Source organism: Populus nigra, chromosome 1, assembly GCF_951802175.1.
Source record: "Populus nigra chromosome 1, ddPopNigr1.1, whole genome shotgun sequence".
Lineage (NCBI taxonomy): Eukaryota > Viridiplantae > Streptophyta > Magnoliopsida > Malpighiales > Salicaceae > Populus > Populus nigra.
This window is the reverse complement of record NC_084852.1, coordinates 2,552,633-2,566,911: the sequence shown is the minus strand read 5'-3', so window position 1 is coordinate 2,566,911 and position 14,279 is coordinate 2,552,633. Positions and strand designations below refer to the sequence as shown.

Below are 14,279 nucleotides of genomic sequence, written 5' to 3'. Positions count from 1 at the left end.
CGGTCCAAGTTGTTCCCATTCAACCTATGATTTTTATTTTGTATGAATATTTAAAGACAAGAAAATGACCCTTTTCATGATTTTTAAAACCACTTGCTAAACCCACTTGACACAGGTATTAAGTCGCGGACTAAATGGATTAAACTGTTTTGATTGAAGTTATTTTATTTTTTTATTTTAAAAAAATTAAAATAATATTATTTTAAAAAATTCTTTGAATTTCGATCAATTTAAAAATTAACTCGAGTTTTTAAATACATCTAGTTAGATGAGCTCTTCTTCTTTATTTTTTTAAAATCATCTTAAGTTAGATCATGAATTAATTAAATTTTAAATTAACTTGTCCGGTCAATCTTAATTAAATAATAATGGATAAATGAATGAAAACAACAAAAGAATCTACTAGAAATCTCTAGGCCAAAAAGGGAGCTCAGCACTCACATGTGAGGTAGTTGAAACTTTATCTTTTCTACCTTCCATAAATTAAAAAACAAAATCCATAATATAAAATTTAGAAATCAAAATCATCAATTCCATTTAATTACATCAATCAAGGGTCATTTAGCATGTTTAAATTCTTAATAAAAATATTTAACAATTAATGAATGACTCACCCGTCATTTTTAAAGGAAATTCTAAACAGAATAAATAAATAAATAATACAAGAACAAATTTAGAGTTTTTTAATAAAAATTAAAAAATCACATGGTAAACTATTCTAATCCCTGTAGACTTTGCAATATTCCACTTTGGTCCCTATAGTTTAAATTTCCTCAATATCAACTTTAGAGCTTCCACATGGTTTCAATTTGAACTCTTGCTATTAAATAGCTAGCACCAACCAAAAGTTAACCTACCTTTAAAGGGTTTTTTTTAATAATATTTTACTTGAAATTAGCTAATTAATTATCCCCCCCCCCCTCCTATATAAAACGGTTCGTGGCAGCCTCAAGTTATAAAAAGACAGCAAGATGGTTGAAAAGACACCCCCCCCTCTCTCTCCAATTTTATCTCTCTAAATTCTTGATATTCATAAATTCCTCCATAATCTCTTCATAATAACAAATCAAACCCATAAATCTAGGGTTTCCTTCTCTCTCGAATTTCAAATCCACCCCCCCCCCAAAAAAAAAAAAAACAAGAAGAGAAAATTGCAGTCTCTCAAATCCGCTACTGGATCTCCACGAAATTGAATTTCAAAGTACGTAAATTCCAAATCCAAATCCATTTCCTTTTTCTTGAGATGTTAATGATTACTAATCACTGTTTGATTATTGGAATGTAGAGAGTGATTAAGAAGATTAAGAGAGAAATCATGACGATGATTGATTCAAGTTGTTTAATGGAGAATGGAGGAGGAGTAGGGGGAGGAGGAGGAGGAAGTTGTTTGCCGTGTACGCCTGAAGAAGAGAAACAGATCGTTGAGGAGTTGAATCGTGAAGCTGAACGTGATTTGAAAGAAGGGAATTTATATTTTGTTGTTTCTTCTAGGTAATTTTGAACTTTCTTTTTTTTGTATCTTATGTTGATTTGTTAGTAATTCTTATTGGATTTTGAGTTGCATGATTTAATCGTTGTATTTTTTAATTTTGAACTTTATTTTTTTTAATCTTTTTCTAGATTTGATTGTAATTCTTTCTGGATTTTGAGCTGCATGATTTAATCGCTGTATTTTTTTAAAATCTGTGGATATCTTATTTTTGTTTGGGTAGGTAACGAATGTGTTCAAGAGATTCTTTGAATAACTGGGTTGTCCAAAAAAAAAAAACCCTTTTGCAATGATTATCAGTTCTAGCTACATTTTTGCGTTTTGTATCTGCATGTGTTTATTTTTTTCGAACTCATCTTGGTGGGTTAATTATTTTTTTAACTTAATTTCAATGAGATTTGTGCACGCGTTGTGCTTGATAAGTTTCATGGAAATCATGCTGATAATGGTTGGTTAGGCTAATAATACATGTGTTTTTATAGATTCTTTGAATAGAGGGGTTATTCTTTATCCAATGGAGAAAAAAACCTTTTTGGCAATGATTGCAAAATTTTATGGAAAGATATTGCTTTTATGCTTGACTGGGCAAGTAAGGCATGTATTTTAAGGGAATTTTTGAAAGAAACCAAGTTTTTTAATTTTACAATGTCAATCCATTCAGTTATTTTAGGCTAGTTAGGCATGCTAGATACGGTGTGTGTGTGGTGTTGTGTTGCTGCCTGAAAAGGCACGTTCAATGATTGCAAAAATTTATGGAAAGGTACTGCAGTTATGCTTGATTGGGCACGTAAGGCATGTATTTTAAGGGATCTTTGGAATGATTAGGTTAAAATAGAAACTAACTTTATAATTTTACAATGTCAACCCGTTCAGCTATTATTAAGGCTAGTTAGGCATGCTAGATATGGTGTGTGCTGTCTTACTGCCTGAAAGGCATGTGCCGCTGTGATTTATGTTGGCTGATGTTTTGTGCACGTGTTGAGGTTGATCAATTTTATTGAAAATTTTCATTTTTTCATTGTTACTTTTTAACCAAACTTGACTGGTTTAGCTACAATTAGGCTAGTTAGGTAGCCTAAATATGATAAGGGTACATTGTTAGTGCCTTAGGGATTTGAGGTATGCTTACCATAATAATGTGATTCTTTTTCACTTCTTAATAATTGAAGTTGTTTTTTCAATTAAGAACTTGCATGGTTGTGATTGGGTTTTCTTATGCTGTTTAGGTGGTTCTCGAAATGGGAGAGATATGTTGGTCAAGGCTTTGTTGACAACTTGGATAATGGGAAATCTTTGGAGTCTCAAGATTTGGATGCTGAAAGACCTGGGCCAATTGATAACTCTGATATAATTGAGGGTGGGAGTGGTAATGAGGGTGATGAACTGGAGCTTGGTAGAGCACTGTTGGAAGGAAAGGACTATGTATTAGTTCCTAAGAAAGTTTGGGAGAAGCTTGTCCAGTGGTAAGGAATTTTTCTTATTTATTTTCCTTGTTGAATTGACTGTTTCACTTGCCAAAATAAAAACAGAAATTCATTAATTTGGATGTGATAAAATATGTAGAAAAAAGTGATGTATACTTGGTACATTTCTGGAAGTCATAAACAGCTTGGTAGTAATTGTTGAGTGTTATACAAGTATGCTGACTTGGATTGATTGTTACTGTTAGTGGTTGAATTCCACATTGGTAAGGTGGGGATCTTGATTCGTTATGATTTTATGTGTTATGGTCTTGCTGCCCAATGGCTTAGGCTTTTTGAGTGACTGAATCAAACATTTGTAGAGTAGGAATTTGATAAGGTCTATGTGTGTTATGATCTTACCACCTGAAGGCTTGGGGTTTGACATTTGGAAATTTATGATGACTTTATTTTTTAATCCCTTGTCCGCAAAATGTGCTGCTATCTTAGCCTACGTTAATATTTGGTATTGATATTTTTAGCTGCAGGCTCACAGGTGATTTGGAAGTTTGTTTCGAAATCATTAATTTTCTAAATCATTGTAGTGAATGTAGACAGTGCTTCTTTTCTCTGTCTAGTTTATATGGAAACACTCTGCATTAATCTCTAAGTAACTTAGCGATTGAATTTTGAATGGATGCAGAATCTATGAATGAGCTTAATTGTTTAAAATTTTAACTTGAATCTCTCCCTCCCTCCCTCCCTCCCTCCCTCCCTCTCTCAATCACACTCTTTTGGCTGTATTTTTAAACTACTAGTTGTCTTTGTGAGCTGATCCTATTTTTTTTATTCTTTCTTTTAGGTATAAAGGAGGACCAACATTGCCAAGAAAGATGATCTCTCAGGGTGTTTTTAACAGAAAGCAGTTCAATGTGGAGGTCTATCCGCTTTGCCTCAAGTTAATTGACCCCAGAGATGATAGTGAATCAACTATACGGATAAGCAAAAAAGTAATGTCATTTTCTTTTTGCTTTTCCTTTTGTTTTTCTTTACTCTGTCATTGCAATATTTAAGATGGTTCTGTTCAACACGTTGCTATTTGCAAGAAATATCATTTTTCTCACATATAAAGTTCTTATGTGTTACATTAGTTCAATTGGTTTACTAGATTGCCAAATTTCTTATTGTTTGAGTAACTTCTCAGGTATTACATACTGCAACATCATTGTGATTGCCTCTTCAATTTTCCATGCTTCTACTGTCACTTTTTGACATCTTCCAATGACAATGAAGTTGGTGCATGTTAACTGTTTAATTGCATCAACTTTGATACAGGGCATATATAATAGGTGCACAAACATGCAGGTAGTGCAAGTTAACACTTGCATTGCATCATAGTGGGGATTCAATTTATTGTTTCTATGCATAGGAGATATTTGAGTGACTCTTGGTTCTGTAAGGATCTGCCAAGTCTATGGCTTTGAAGGTTATGATATGATGCTGAGTAGAAAAACTGGGTTTATCAAATTTGTATTTTATCTTCCTGAATTTCTGATTATAGATGATCTATTTGTTTGAGTTTTTGTAATATTTGCAGAAATGACTCTGAAAGTGTGGTTTTGCAGTTTTTGAATAATTGATTCAAGGTCCTCTTTATGTTGTAGGCTATCCAGGGTCTAACTTGCTTTCTTTTTTAGGCTTCTCTGCAAGAGCTCTATGAGAGGGTTTGCTCAGTTAGAAGAGTAGAGCGTGAAAAGGTTTGTTTTATGTTTTGGTTTTTGCTCTATGTACTTTTACTTCTTTTTGGATGCTGAAGGCCTGGTTCTTTTTTACCTTTCCCCCTTGATTTTCTGATTCTAATGCATGTTAGCAGGCCTCTATATGGGACTACTTCAATAAGCAAAAGATTTCACAGTTGAGCGATTCAAACCAAACCTTGGAGGAATTAAACTTGCAGATGGATCAAGAGGTGTGTAGTTTGGTATCATTGTATATATGGTGGATAACTGGTTTCAATTCTGGTACTCGTTTTTTGGTTTTATATAACAAAAATTTGCGATTTCCCACTATCTTTTTTTTCAAGAAAAAATAAACCTTTTATCATGGCCAGTACCTAATGAGTTTTTATGCTGTCTTATAACTGAAAGTTGAAACACAGACATGCGCTTGAGCACACACATGCATCTTTTGAGGAATTATACATTGCACAAAATGCTTTAGTTCTTGGTAAATGCTTAAGACAGCATGTTTATAATGCTTCTGATTTTCATTCCATCTTTAAATTTTTTGCCACATTGGACTTCTAGTAATTTGATCGACTTTAGTTCTGTTTCATAAGACATTTTAACAGTTCTAGAACTTGACTCACATTCTAACCAGGCTCTAGAAAGTCCAACATAATTACTATGAGAGTCTTAATTCCAAGTTGCAGCTTTCTTAAAGAGACAAGCATTAACTTAAGGAGAGACTCCTTAAGTAAAATTATTGTCATGTCTAATAACTTCAACTTATTCCTCTAGTCATTGCCTAAGTGATGTAAAACATCAATGGAGATTACTAATGCACTATTGGAACCAACTTTTCACTGATGATAACCCAACTTGCACAACTTTTGTTAATTTAAGTAGACATTTGTAATGCCGTGCATGGATGTGTAATTCTTTTGTGATTTAGTGCTTTTTTTATCCTGTGGGATTAGCTTCCCATTGGTCATTGGAGTTGATTGATTACCATGGTTGATGCATCCTCTTCTTTTTCACAGATTCTTTTGGAGCTGAAAGAAGATAGTTCTCCTTCTCAATCTGGAAAGGATTCGACAGGGAATGAGTTAGCAGTGGTAACCTTGGAACCTCCAAGGTCCCCCGTGTCGATTGCAGGGGGGCCGGTCATGTCAAATGGTCACTCGAGTAGTTATAGCTTGAACTTACAGCCAGGAAGTGCCTTAAACTCATCATTCACAGATATGGACAATGGATTTGGTGCTAGCTCTGTTAGGAGAGTAGAGAAGGGAGGTTTGGCAGGACTGCAGAATATGGGAAATACTTGCTTTATGAATAGTGCTTTGCAATGCTTAATCCACACACCTCAACTTGTTGAGTATTTCTTGCAAGATTACTCTGAGGAAATCAACACACAGAATCCTTTAGGAATGCATGTAGGTGGCTTTGCTTATTTATTGTCATCTGCTGGCTATTCCATTTTGGTTTTTTGAAGGACACTAGCTTTATTCGTACACTATTGCTAACTTATGTTTTAGCTGTGTAGGGTGAACTTGCACTTGCATTTGGTGAATTGTTGAGGAAACTGTGGTCCTCAGGCCGGACTGCCATTGCACCGCGTGTATTTAAGGGAAAACTAGCACTATTTGCTCCTCAATTCAGTGGTTATAATCAACATGATTCTCAAGTTAGTACTCTGTGATTTCTGCTTTCTTATGTTACTGCAATAATATTAATAGCATAATTCAAATTTTAAATGCTCTGTTTGTTACCGATGAGCTTGTAGGCATAGCTCAGTAGTACTCTTGCAAAAGCAAGAGGAATGAGGTCTCAATTCTTAATCCCACCTTTCACAAAACTCTAACAAAAGTTGGATCTCTCGCATAAAAAAAGTGCTTTAGTAGCTCCAAATATTTCTGGCCCAAGTGTTTTCATGTCCTTGAGTTTATCAAAACTATGAATGAGAAAAGATTGCATCCTCAATTTTTCTCTCATGCGTTCAGAACTCTGGGTTCTTAATTATATGATGTGTTAGTGACCTGTGCAATAATTTAGACACATGGACTAGTGATGACTTGACATGTGATGGGCTGTGCCTTGGCACTTGATTTTTTTTTTGTTTCTTTAATTGTTAATTCTCATTGTCTTGAATGATGATAGGTGATATTTCACAATTTCCATTGTTGATGGAATCTTTTCTTTTTTAGGAACTTCTTGCTTTTTTGCTGGATGGGCTGCATGAAGATTTGAATCGTGTCAAGCAGAAGCCTTACATTGAAATGAAGGATTGGAGTGGTGAACCAGACGAGGAAATTGCAGATGAGTGCTGGAGAAATCACAAGGCTCGGAATGACTCAGTTATTGTGGATGTTTGCCAAGTAAGGAAGTGTTATATTTTCGTCTGTTTCTATGGTTGCATAATAAGTGTCAATAGAATTTTCATAAATGAACTCATTTTGTAATATCCCCAACTAGTTTGGGACTGAGTCTTGGTTGTTGTTGAGCTCTTTTTATAACATCTAATTATGAGGTCCTCATCACACAATGATCTTAGTTACTTAAACCTGGTTTACTGTCTTTGTTTGATGCTTATGTATGCCTGAACTGTAGAACTAGAAGTACCAGCTATGCCAATGTTCAGATTAGTAAGGACATAGTGAGACTTCCAACCTGTTTAAGAATGCAATTCATTTCTTATGAATATTTAATATCATTTAGTTTTCTACTTGTTTCCTTCAATTGGTGATGAGAAATTGGCCCATAATATTGTTATTTAAATGTAACTCAGTTTTGCATCTCAAAGTTTAGCTCTCAAAATCTAGTATGGATTATTATTTTCAGTCACTGACCTTTTGGCTATGTTGGAAAATAATTCTCAGGGTCAATATAAGTCAACGCTGGTTTGCCCAATTTGCAGCAAAATTTCAATTACTTTTGACCCCTTCATGTATTTGTCATTGCCACTGCCTTCAACTGTCACTCGGTCAATGACAGTAACAGTGTTTTATGGTGATGGAAGTGGCCTTCCAATGCCATACACCATTTCAGTGCTAAAACATGGTAATTGTAGAGATCTTAGCCAGGCACTGGGAACTGCATGCTGTATGAAAGGTGGAGAAAGCCTTCTGCTGGCAGAAGTAAGAAGTTTTCTCTTTAACTTCATTCTTTCTAGTTACACTGTTAAGTGGCTAAAGTGTCAGACATTTTCTTATCAGGTATTTGATCACAAGATTTATCGTCTGCTGGAAAATCCTTTTGAACCATTGGTCTCTATAAAGGATGAAGATCGTATTGTGGCCTATCGATTTTCTGGAAAGGGAACAGGAAGAAGGAAATTGGAAATTATTCATCGGGATAAGTGAGTTACGTCATCAAGAGGCTTTTAGGTTTTTTTATTGGAGAACTGATAAATAATTGTTGTTACTTGTTAGTAGTTGTGTCACGGGATTAGTCATGAATATGTTTTGTTGCAATGATAGTGATTATTCATATTCCAAGTGGCTTTCCATAATGTGTTGCACATTATCATCGATAAATAATTGCAGGCAAATAATGTCTTAAATTATGGTTTTGAACTAGTAAGGATGTGTTCTTCCCAGTGGGGAATGGTTCCAACAGTGGGTAGACAGGGGGAGAAGCTGGATGCTTTGCTTGGCTGTTGTTTATTTATGTTTTTCTCTCTATTTCTTCTTATTCTTCATTTCTTTCACTTCTTTGAAATGAAGTTTTATGCACTGGTTTCAGGTCCACTCTGGAATTGCTGAAGGGAAATGTTGGGAAATCTTTTGGCACACCTCTGATAACTTACATGGATGATGACTCACCAACTGGAGCTGATATCTATTTAGCTGCTTGTAAACTTCTCTCACCTTTGAAAAGAGCATGTTCCCCTACTATGGCTCATAGTGGCAAGGAGAATGGTTTGCTTTCAGAGGCTAATGCTGAAACATCAAGTAGCTGCAATGGTCAATGTGAACCTAGAGACCAATCCATGGGTGACACAGAACTAGAGGACACATCTAGCCGGGAATTATCATTCCAGCTCTTTTTGACTGATGATCGGTATTCAAGCTGCAAGCCAATCTTTAAGGATTCTGTCATAAACTCTGGAAATCAAATAAAGGTTGTCATGGAGTGGACTGAGAAAGAACAGAAATTATACGATTCCAGCTATCTGAAGGATCTCCCCGAGGTTTATCACAAGAATGGGTATACAACAAAGAAAACCCGACAGGAAGTTGTCTCTTTATTTTCATGCCTGGAGGCATTCTTGACAGAAGAGCCTCTCGGGCCTGATGACATGTGGTATGATGGTTCTTTATTAAAAAAAACGACTCTGTTCTTACATTTCCTGTGAGAATATTCTTTGGATACCCGGCGAAAGCACTTCACATTTAACTATATTTGTGACAATGCACTTTATTTTGGTGCAGGTATTGTCCTAGCTGTAAAGAACATAGACAAGCTACCAAGAAACTTGACTTGTGGATGTTGCCAGATATTCTTGTTTTTCACTTGAAACGGTTCTCATACAGCAGATACCTGAAGAACAAACTGGATACTTTTGTGGATTTCCCTATTCACAATCTTGATTTGAGTAAATATGTGAAAAAGAAGGATGGACATTCTTTCACGTACGAACTATTTGCCATCAGCAACCATTATGGTGGTCTAGGTGGAGGGCACTATACTGCATTTGCCAAGGTAAATGAAGACTCGGGGTGCAGCAGTTGCCCCTTAGTCCAGTCATCTTGGACCCTATCAAACTACTCTATGATTTTATATAATACCCAGAAGGCCCATCATCATAATTATAGCATGTCTGTGATGAATTTTCAGACACTGATTTTCTCCGAGTTCTTAAGTTTTTTGTTCACCTACTGTGCAGTTGATTGATGAGAATAGATGGTACAGTTTCGATGATAGCCGAGTTTCTCCAGTTAATGAAGATGACATCAAGACATCAGCAGCGTATGTCTTGTTCTACCGAAGAGTCAGGACTGAATCAAAGGCCGAATCGGGAGAGACATCACAAGTTCAAGCTGGTTCTTAAAATGCTATGCGGTCACTCTGGGTTTGGATCATAATGTTCCATACCACATTGGCCAGCTTCACGGGAAATAATTCCGCCTAGCAATCCTGCAAGTTACCATTAGAGGAAAGCTCTACTCATGGATTGCCGTCAAGGAAAAGAATTTGCAAAACGTAGCAGGCAATTAGTTTACCATATTTTTTTAATTCTTGGGGAGAGATTTTGGCTCTCTATTAGGCAGCTTATTGATCATCCTCTTATCAATATTAGTCGGTCGCAGCCCTTTTTTCTTGCCTTTTTTGCATTACACCCAGACTTCCCCTAGTGATTGGATTACAAAACAAGAAGACTCGCCCTGCCTTTCGGTTTCTATCGACATGGCATAAAACAATCACCGGTGTAGATTCACAGTGCTGTAAAATTAGATCAAGGGCATTGAATCTGAAATAAGATTTTCCCTCGTGTATTTTTCGCTCCTAGACAGTATTATCATATAATTTTTTTTTTTTAACCTTCGAAAGACCTTAAATATCTGCCTTGTGGATCCAAATCTGATTGATTATGCTGTCATTATCATGCATTTTGGGTGTCATCTGCTAGTAACGGGAACATGCAGAAGAACATTGCCGACCATTTCTCTTCACTATTAGCACAGGTTGATCCTAGGTTTCCTAGGATCCGATCGAATAAGAGAGTGATCCACTTGGTTTTTTTGTGTTAGGTTTTTAATGATCTTGCGACATCAAGAATATTTTAAGAATAAAAAGAGGATCTTCTGGGCATAAAAAATTTAATAAATACTCATCCACACTAAATAAAGGAGATGGAATACAACTACAGCAAATTAATCATCAGTAGTCTATCTGAAGCAACAAATGCAGTCCACTCTTTCTCTCTCCCTGATCTACCAAACTCTCCATCAGCAAACCTAGCAAACTAAAATTATTGAGGCATGGAAACATCATCCCCTGTAAAAGACAAGAGCAAAAAGTTCAAAAAGAAAAATTCGTTGCCTACTAAAAAGAGCAGAAAGTAACCCTAATTATCAGCCACACCTATGAGCTAGTCCCCCCCTCCAACAAATGCAACGACGATCAATAAAAAAAGTTGGTGAAGGACCCATGCATTGGCCCATGGGAAACTTCTACCAGCAATTGTGGCAGTGATAGCTTAAGAAAATATCAATAAAAGTGGGTAGCGAGGGCCCATCTGAGGAGCTATTAGGGCTCATTGGGAATGGAATTTATCCCAACAAGATTAGCACTCTGTGCGCTCGTGGTAGTCAACTAATGATAAAGAATGATGCTTTGCATTTTGCAGAGTACAAGCAAAGGAACAGAACTTCACCTTTCCCTAGCTACGAAGTTGCCTCTTATTCTCTCCAAATCCCTGCTTTTCATCCATTTTTGCTTTAACGGCTGATTCTTTTTTTTTTTTACCAAGGGCTTGGAAAGCAAAGCACAATTCAAAATGCTAGTCTAAAGGCCAAGCAGCTCAACAACAGCAATGGAAACAGTAGCTGGCCTATGCAACTGATCCATCTTCCCTGAAAGAAAAGACAACAGCAAGATGCTAATCAATGAGTTAACACTCTTTATGGAAAACACTAAAACAATCTTATAGCTGATATATCAATAGTCTCTTAGTTTCTGGAATTACATTTGTTGGCCATCACAGCTAGTTCACAACATGATTGTTTAACTTACAGGAGATCCAGACATGAACAAATCGAAAGCAATTGGATTGAATGGCTTGCTAACATTTCATATCAAGATGTCAGAACCAGTTTCTGCATCTGTACTGTGCGTGTTCTTATTCATGTGACTTAGCATGCAAGAAGTGCACCCGATCCGAATGCTTCAATTGCAACTAACGCCAAAACACCTACTCTAAGCATGTGAAAGTTGCTGAAGCTATCTACAGCATATTTCTCATCTAATCTACAACATGTGAGCCGACACGGTTTTCAACCGTTGTCACCATCGGTGCTTAATTCACGCTGGCTTCAGATTAGACTCCGGTCCTAATCAATGACAACCTAATAGATAACAAAACTTAACTACTAGGGCTACTTGTATAATAAAGGACTATGCTAGCCAAGTTAATTCTAATAAACTACCTTATCATTGATTAAATGAAAACAACAGTAACCAATCATATTGAACCACACTTCATCATTCTATCTTCACGCGTTAATCAAATCATGCCACAAACGACAACACTTTCCCAGGTTAGGTACACAAAACAACAACAAAAGAACCGAAAGTAAAAGCACCACCATGAAGTCCAGAGCATTACCTTTACAGCAGCAGAAATTGACAAATACCCAGTTGAAGAACTCTCCGGTGACCGCGGTGCAGGAGTGGTGGTGGTGGTGGTGGCAGTGGTGGGGGTGGAGTTAGTGCTAATAGCATCAGTTCCATTAATTCCAAGCAAATAAGCTGGCGATCCATCAGGCTTAAACAACCCATAATTCCTCTCAGAAGTTGGTCCAGGCTTCATGTTTTCATTAAACAAAGCAAAAACATAAATGTTCAAATCTGTATTAGGCCTCATTGGAGTTCCCTTCCTTTGACAAATTGTCTTAAACAAGTTCCCGTTATATTTCTTAGCATTTTCGAGGGTTGCTCCTACTTCATCTTCATCACCTTTTGATGGCCAGCCAGTTTCTGATATGTGAACTGGCAATTTACTGTATCCTAAACTTGCTAATGCAGAATACACAGCATCAATTTGAGCAAACAGCATATTATCATAATGGAAGTTGCTTTTCGGATCAATAACCCCTTGATTTGGCTGAAACAACACAAAATCTAAAGAAACTTGTTTGGGGTTAGACTTGAATGCGAAAAAGGGATACGCATTGATTAAAAATGGTGAATTAGTCTTGGCATGGAAATTCAATATGGGGGTGATGCTCCCCACTAGATCTTTTCGAAAAGATCCAGCTGAAGGTGGAAATGACACATCAAGAACTGCCAAAGAATGAGCAGTAGTAACCGAGACTTGCTTATCAAGTCCCAAATTCACTAAAGCTGTCTGAATGCCTTGCATTGCAGGAAGGAGATTGTCTGTTAGACTTGTGTCATTCAAGGTTAAGATTTCATTACCAATTGTGATGCAAGTGATTTTTGTAGCTGGTAAATAAGCTTGAACATTTGCTTTTACCCAAGCTTGTGCTTTATCTGGATCTCTCATCTTTGACAAATACTCATTTCCAAGACCAACTATGAATTCCACCCCTGTATTAGCAAATGCTTTAAGCACTCTTGGATCTGCATCGTAAAGTTTCACTTTTGTTGCCCCAATTGATTTCACTAAAGGGATTACATTGTCTGGTGTTGGAAGGTTGTTTGCAATCTGACCATAATTTATCCCAATAGAACCCACCATGACAGGAAACACCAAACCTGCATGTAAAAAAGCAAGCTTTAGTTGTCATTTCAAAAACAAGAAGGCATTGAAACCTTTAAGAAACATGGGATCTAAGAGAAAGTACCTGAAATGGAAAGGATGAGTGAAACATGGTAGTAGAATCTACTGTGCTCCATACTTCGCCAGAGTGGTCGAGTGAGCTCAAAAGGGCTTGAAATCCTGATGCAAGAAGCTAGTTCAAAGCTGTGTTTTGAGGGCAGACCACAAAAATATCTAGAGATTGTAGGCCAAATCAGCGAGTGAAAGAGACAGAGGTTAGGGTGGCACGCAACCGTGAAAGCAATGGGCTTGGTGAGTCAGGGATGGCCGAAAGATTGGACCTTCAACTTTTGGCTATTTGTGTGGAGTGTGCAACCCTGGCTTAAGATTGCTAGACAGTGGTGGAGTTAACGTCCAAGTAGGTTGTTATATAGTGGGCAATTTAGGGGCGGCGATAAATGTTAAGGATTCTGTCCTTGAATTCAGAAGGGCAAAAAATCGAAGAGGAAACCACAAATTAGTTACATAGTTTTCTATTCTTAAAAATGTATTTATTTTAATAAAATATTTAACTAATATTTTTTAGTATTTTTTAATAATTTTAATATATTGACATAAAAAAATCTAAAAAAATATTTTAATATATTTTTAAATAAAAAAACATTATATACCACAATACCAAATAATATCTTGATATAGTTCCCAACCTTTTAGAGATTCTTTAATCGAATTCTTGTTTTGTTGTATAAATATGTGTATTAGACCCTTAAAGTCTGTGAGCGTTTGGAAACGCGGTTGTATTTCAAAAAAAGTTAATTTGTTTTGCTAAAAATTAATTTTTTTGTGTTTTGGATCGTTTTGATGCGCTGATCTCAAAAATAATTTTTTTAAAATGAAAAAAAATATTATTTTGATGTATTTCAACATGAAAAGCACTTTAAAAAATAATTATAACCATACTCTCAAACATATAAGTATAAATGATAAATGAGTAATTAGATTTTTGCTTTATTGTATAAATATGTGCATTACAACGTTGAAGTCTTCGTTTGAATGATAAATGAGTAAGGTTTAGCCTAGATGATAAATGGATATATTCTTCGCATTATCATACAAGTTTGAATTTAGATTTTTATAAAAAAAACAAGTTGAAAAGCATTATTTTTTATATTTTCAACATGTTTTATTTATTTATTTATTTAAAAGACAGATTGATAAGCAATACC

The 14,279-nt window shown here is 35.9% G+C and overlaps 2 protein-coding genes across 3 annotated transcripts; one reads left to right on the top strand and one right to left on the bottom strand.

Moving 5' to 3' along the window:
- Window positions 1-972: 972 nt before the first annotated feature.
- On the top strand, window positions 973-10,150 carry LOC133693637 (ubiquitin carboxyl-terminal hydrolase 9-like). 2 transcript variants are annotated; one of them, XM_062114895.1, is made up of 14 exons: window positions 973-1,201; window positions 1,286-1,491; window positions 2,716-2,952; window positions 3,752-3,899; window positions 4,587-4,646; window positions 4,763-4,858; window positions 5,651-6,043; window positions 6,154-6,294; window positions 6,815-6,985; window positions 7,487-7,744; window positions 7,823-7,965; window positions 8,352-8,912; window positions 9,041-9,311; window positions 9,496-10,150. In XM_062114895.1, the coding sequence occupies exons 2-14, from the start codon at window positions 1,316-1,318 to the stop codon at window positions 9,658-9,660; spliced, it is 2,820 nt and encodes a 939-aa protein (XP_061970879.1). In that variant the 5' UTR covers window positions 973-1,201; window positions 1,286-1,315; the 3' UTR covers window positions 9,661-10,150. The 2 variants fall into 2 exon arrangements, with proteins under 2 accessions (XP_061970879.1, XP_061970871.1); XM_062114887.1 differs by having other exon boundaries at window positions 4,760-4,858.
- Window positions 10,151-10,412: 262 nt separating this feature from the next.
- Window positions 10,413-13,470, bottom strand: LOC133693649 (glucan endo-1,3-beta-glucosidase 11-like). The gene is made up of 4 exons (XM_062114908.1): window positions 13,139-13,470; window positions 11,938-13,049; window positions 10,987-11,185; window positions 10,413-10,607 (listed from the first exon to the last, which is right to left on the bottom strand). The coding sequence occupies exons 1-3, from the start codon at window positions 13,188-13,190 to the stop codon at window positions 11,105-11,107; spliced, it is 1,245 nt and encodes a 414-aa protein (XP_061970892.1). The 5' UTR covers window positions 13,191-13,470; the 3' UTR covers window positions 10,413-10,607; window positions 10,987-11,104.
- Between the last annotated feature and the right edge of the window lie 809 nt (window positions 13,471-14,279).

What these genes read in the sequence shown, in the direction of transcription:
- LOC133693637 (XM_062114887.1), top strand. Translation starts at nt 1,316, where the DNA reads ATGACGATGATTGATTCAAGTTGTTTAATGGAGAATGGAGGAGGAGTA. An exon ending in GAAGAGTAGAGCGTGAAAAG is followed by an intron (nt 4,647 to 4,759) that starts GTTTGTTTTATG and finishes AATGCATGTTAG; the next exon opens with CAGGCCTCTATATGGGACTA. An exon ending in ACTTGCAGATGGATCAAGAG is followed by an intron (nt 4,859 to 5,650) that starts GTGTGTAGTTTG and finishes TCTTTTTCACAG; the next exon opens with ATTCTTTTGGAGCTGAAAGA.
- LOC133693649 (XM_062114908.1), bottom strand. Translation starts at nt 13,190, where the DNA reads ATGGAGCACAGTAGATTCTACTACCATGTTTCACTCATCCTTTCCATT. An exon ending in ACTCATCCTTTCCATTTCAG is followed by an intron (nt 13,050 to 13,138) that starts GTACTTTCTCTT and finishes TTTTACATGCAG; the next exon opens with GTTTGGTGTTTCCTGTCATG. An exon ending in CAATTTCTGCTGCTGTAAAG is followed by an intron (nt 11,186 to 11,937) that starts GTAATGCTCTGG and finishes CTTTTCTTTCAG; the next exon opens with GGAAGATGGATCAGTTGCAT.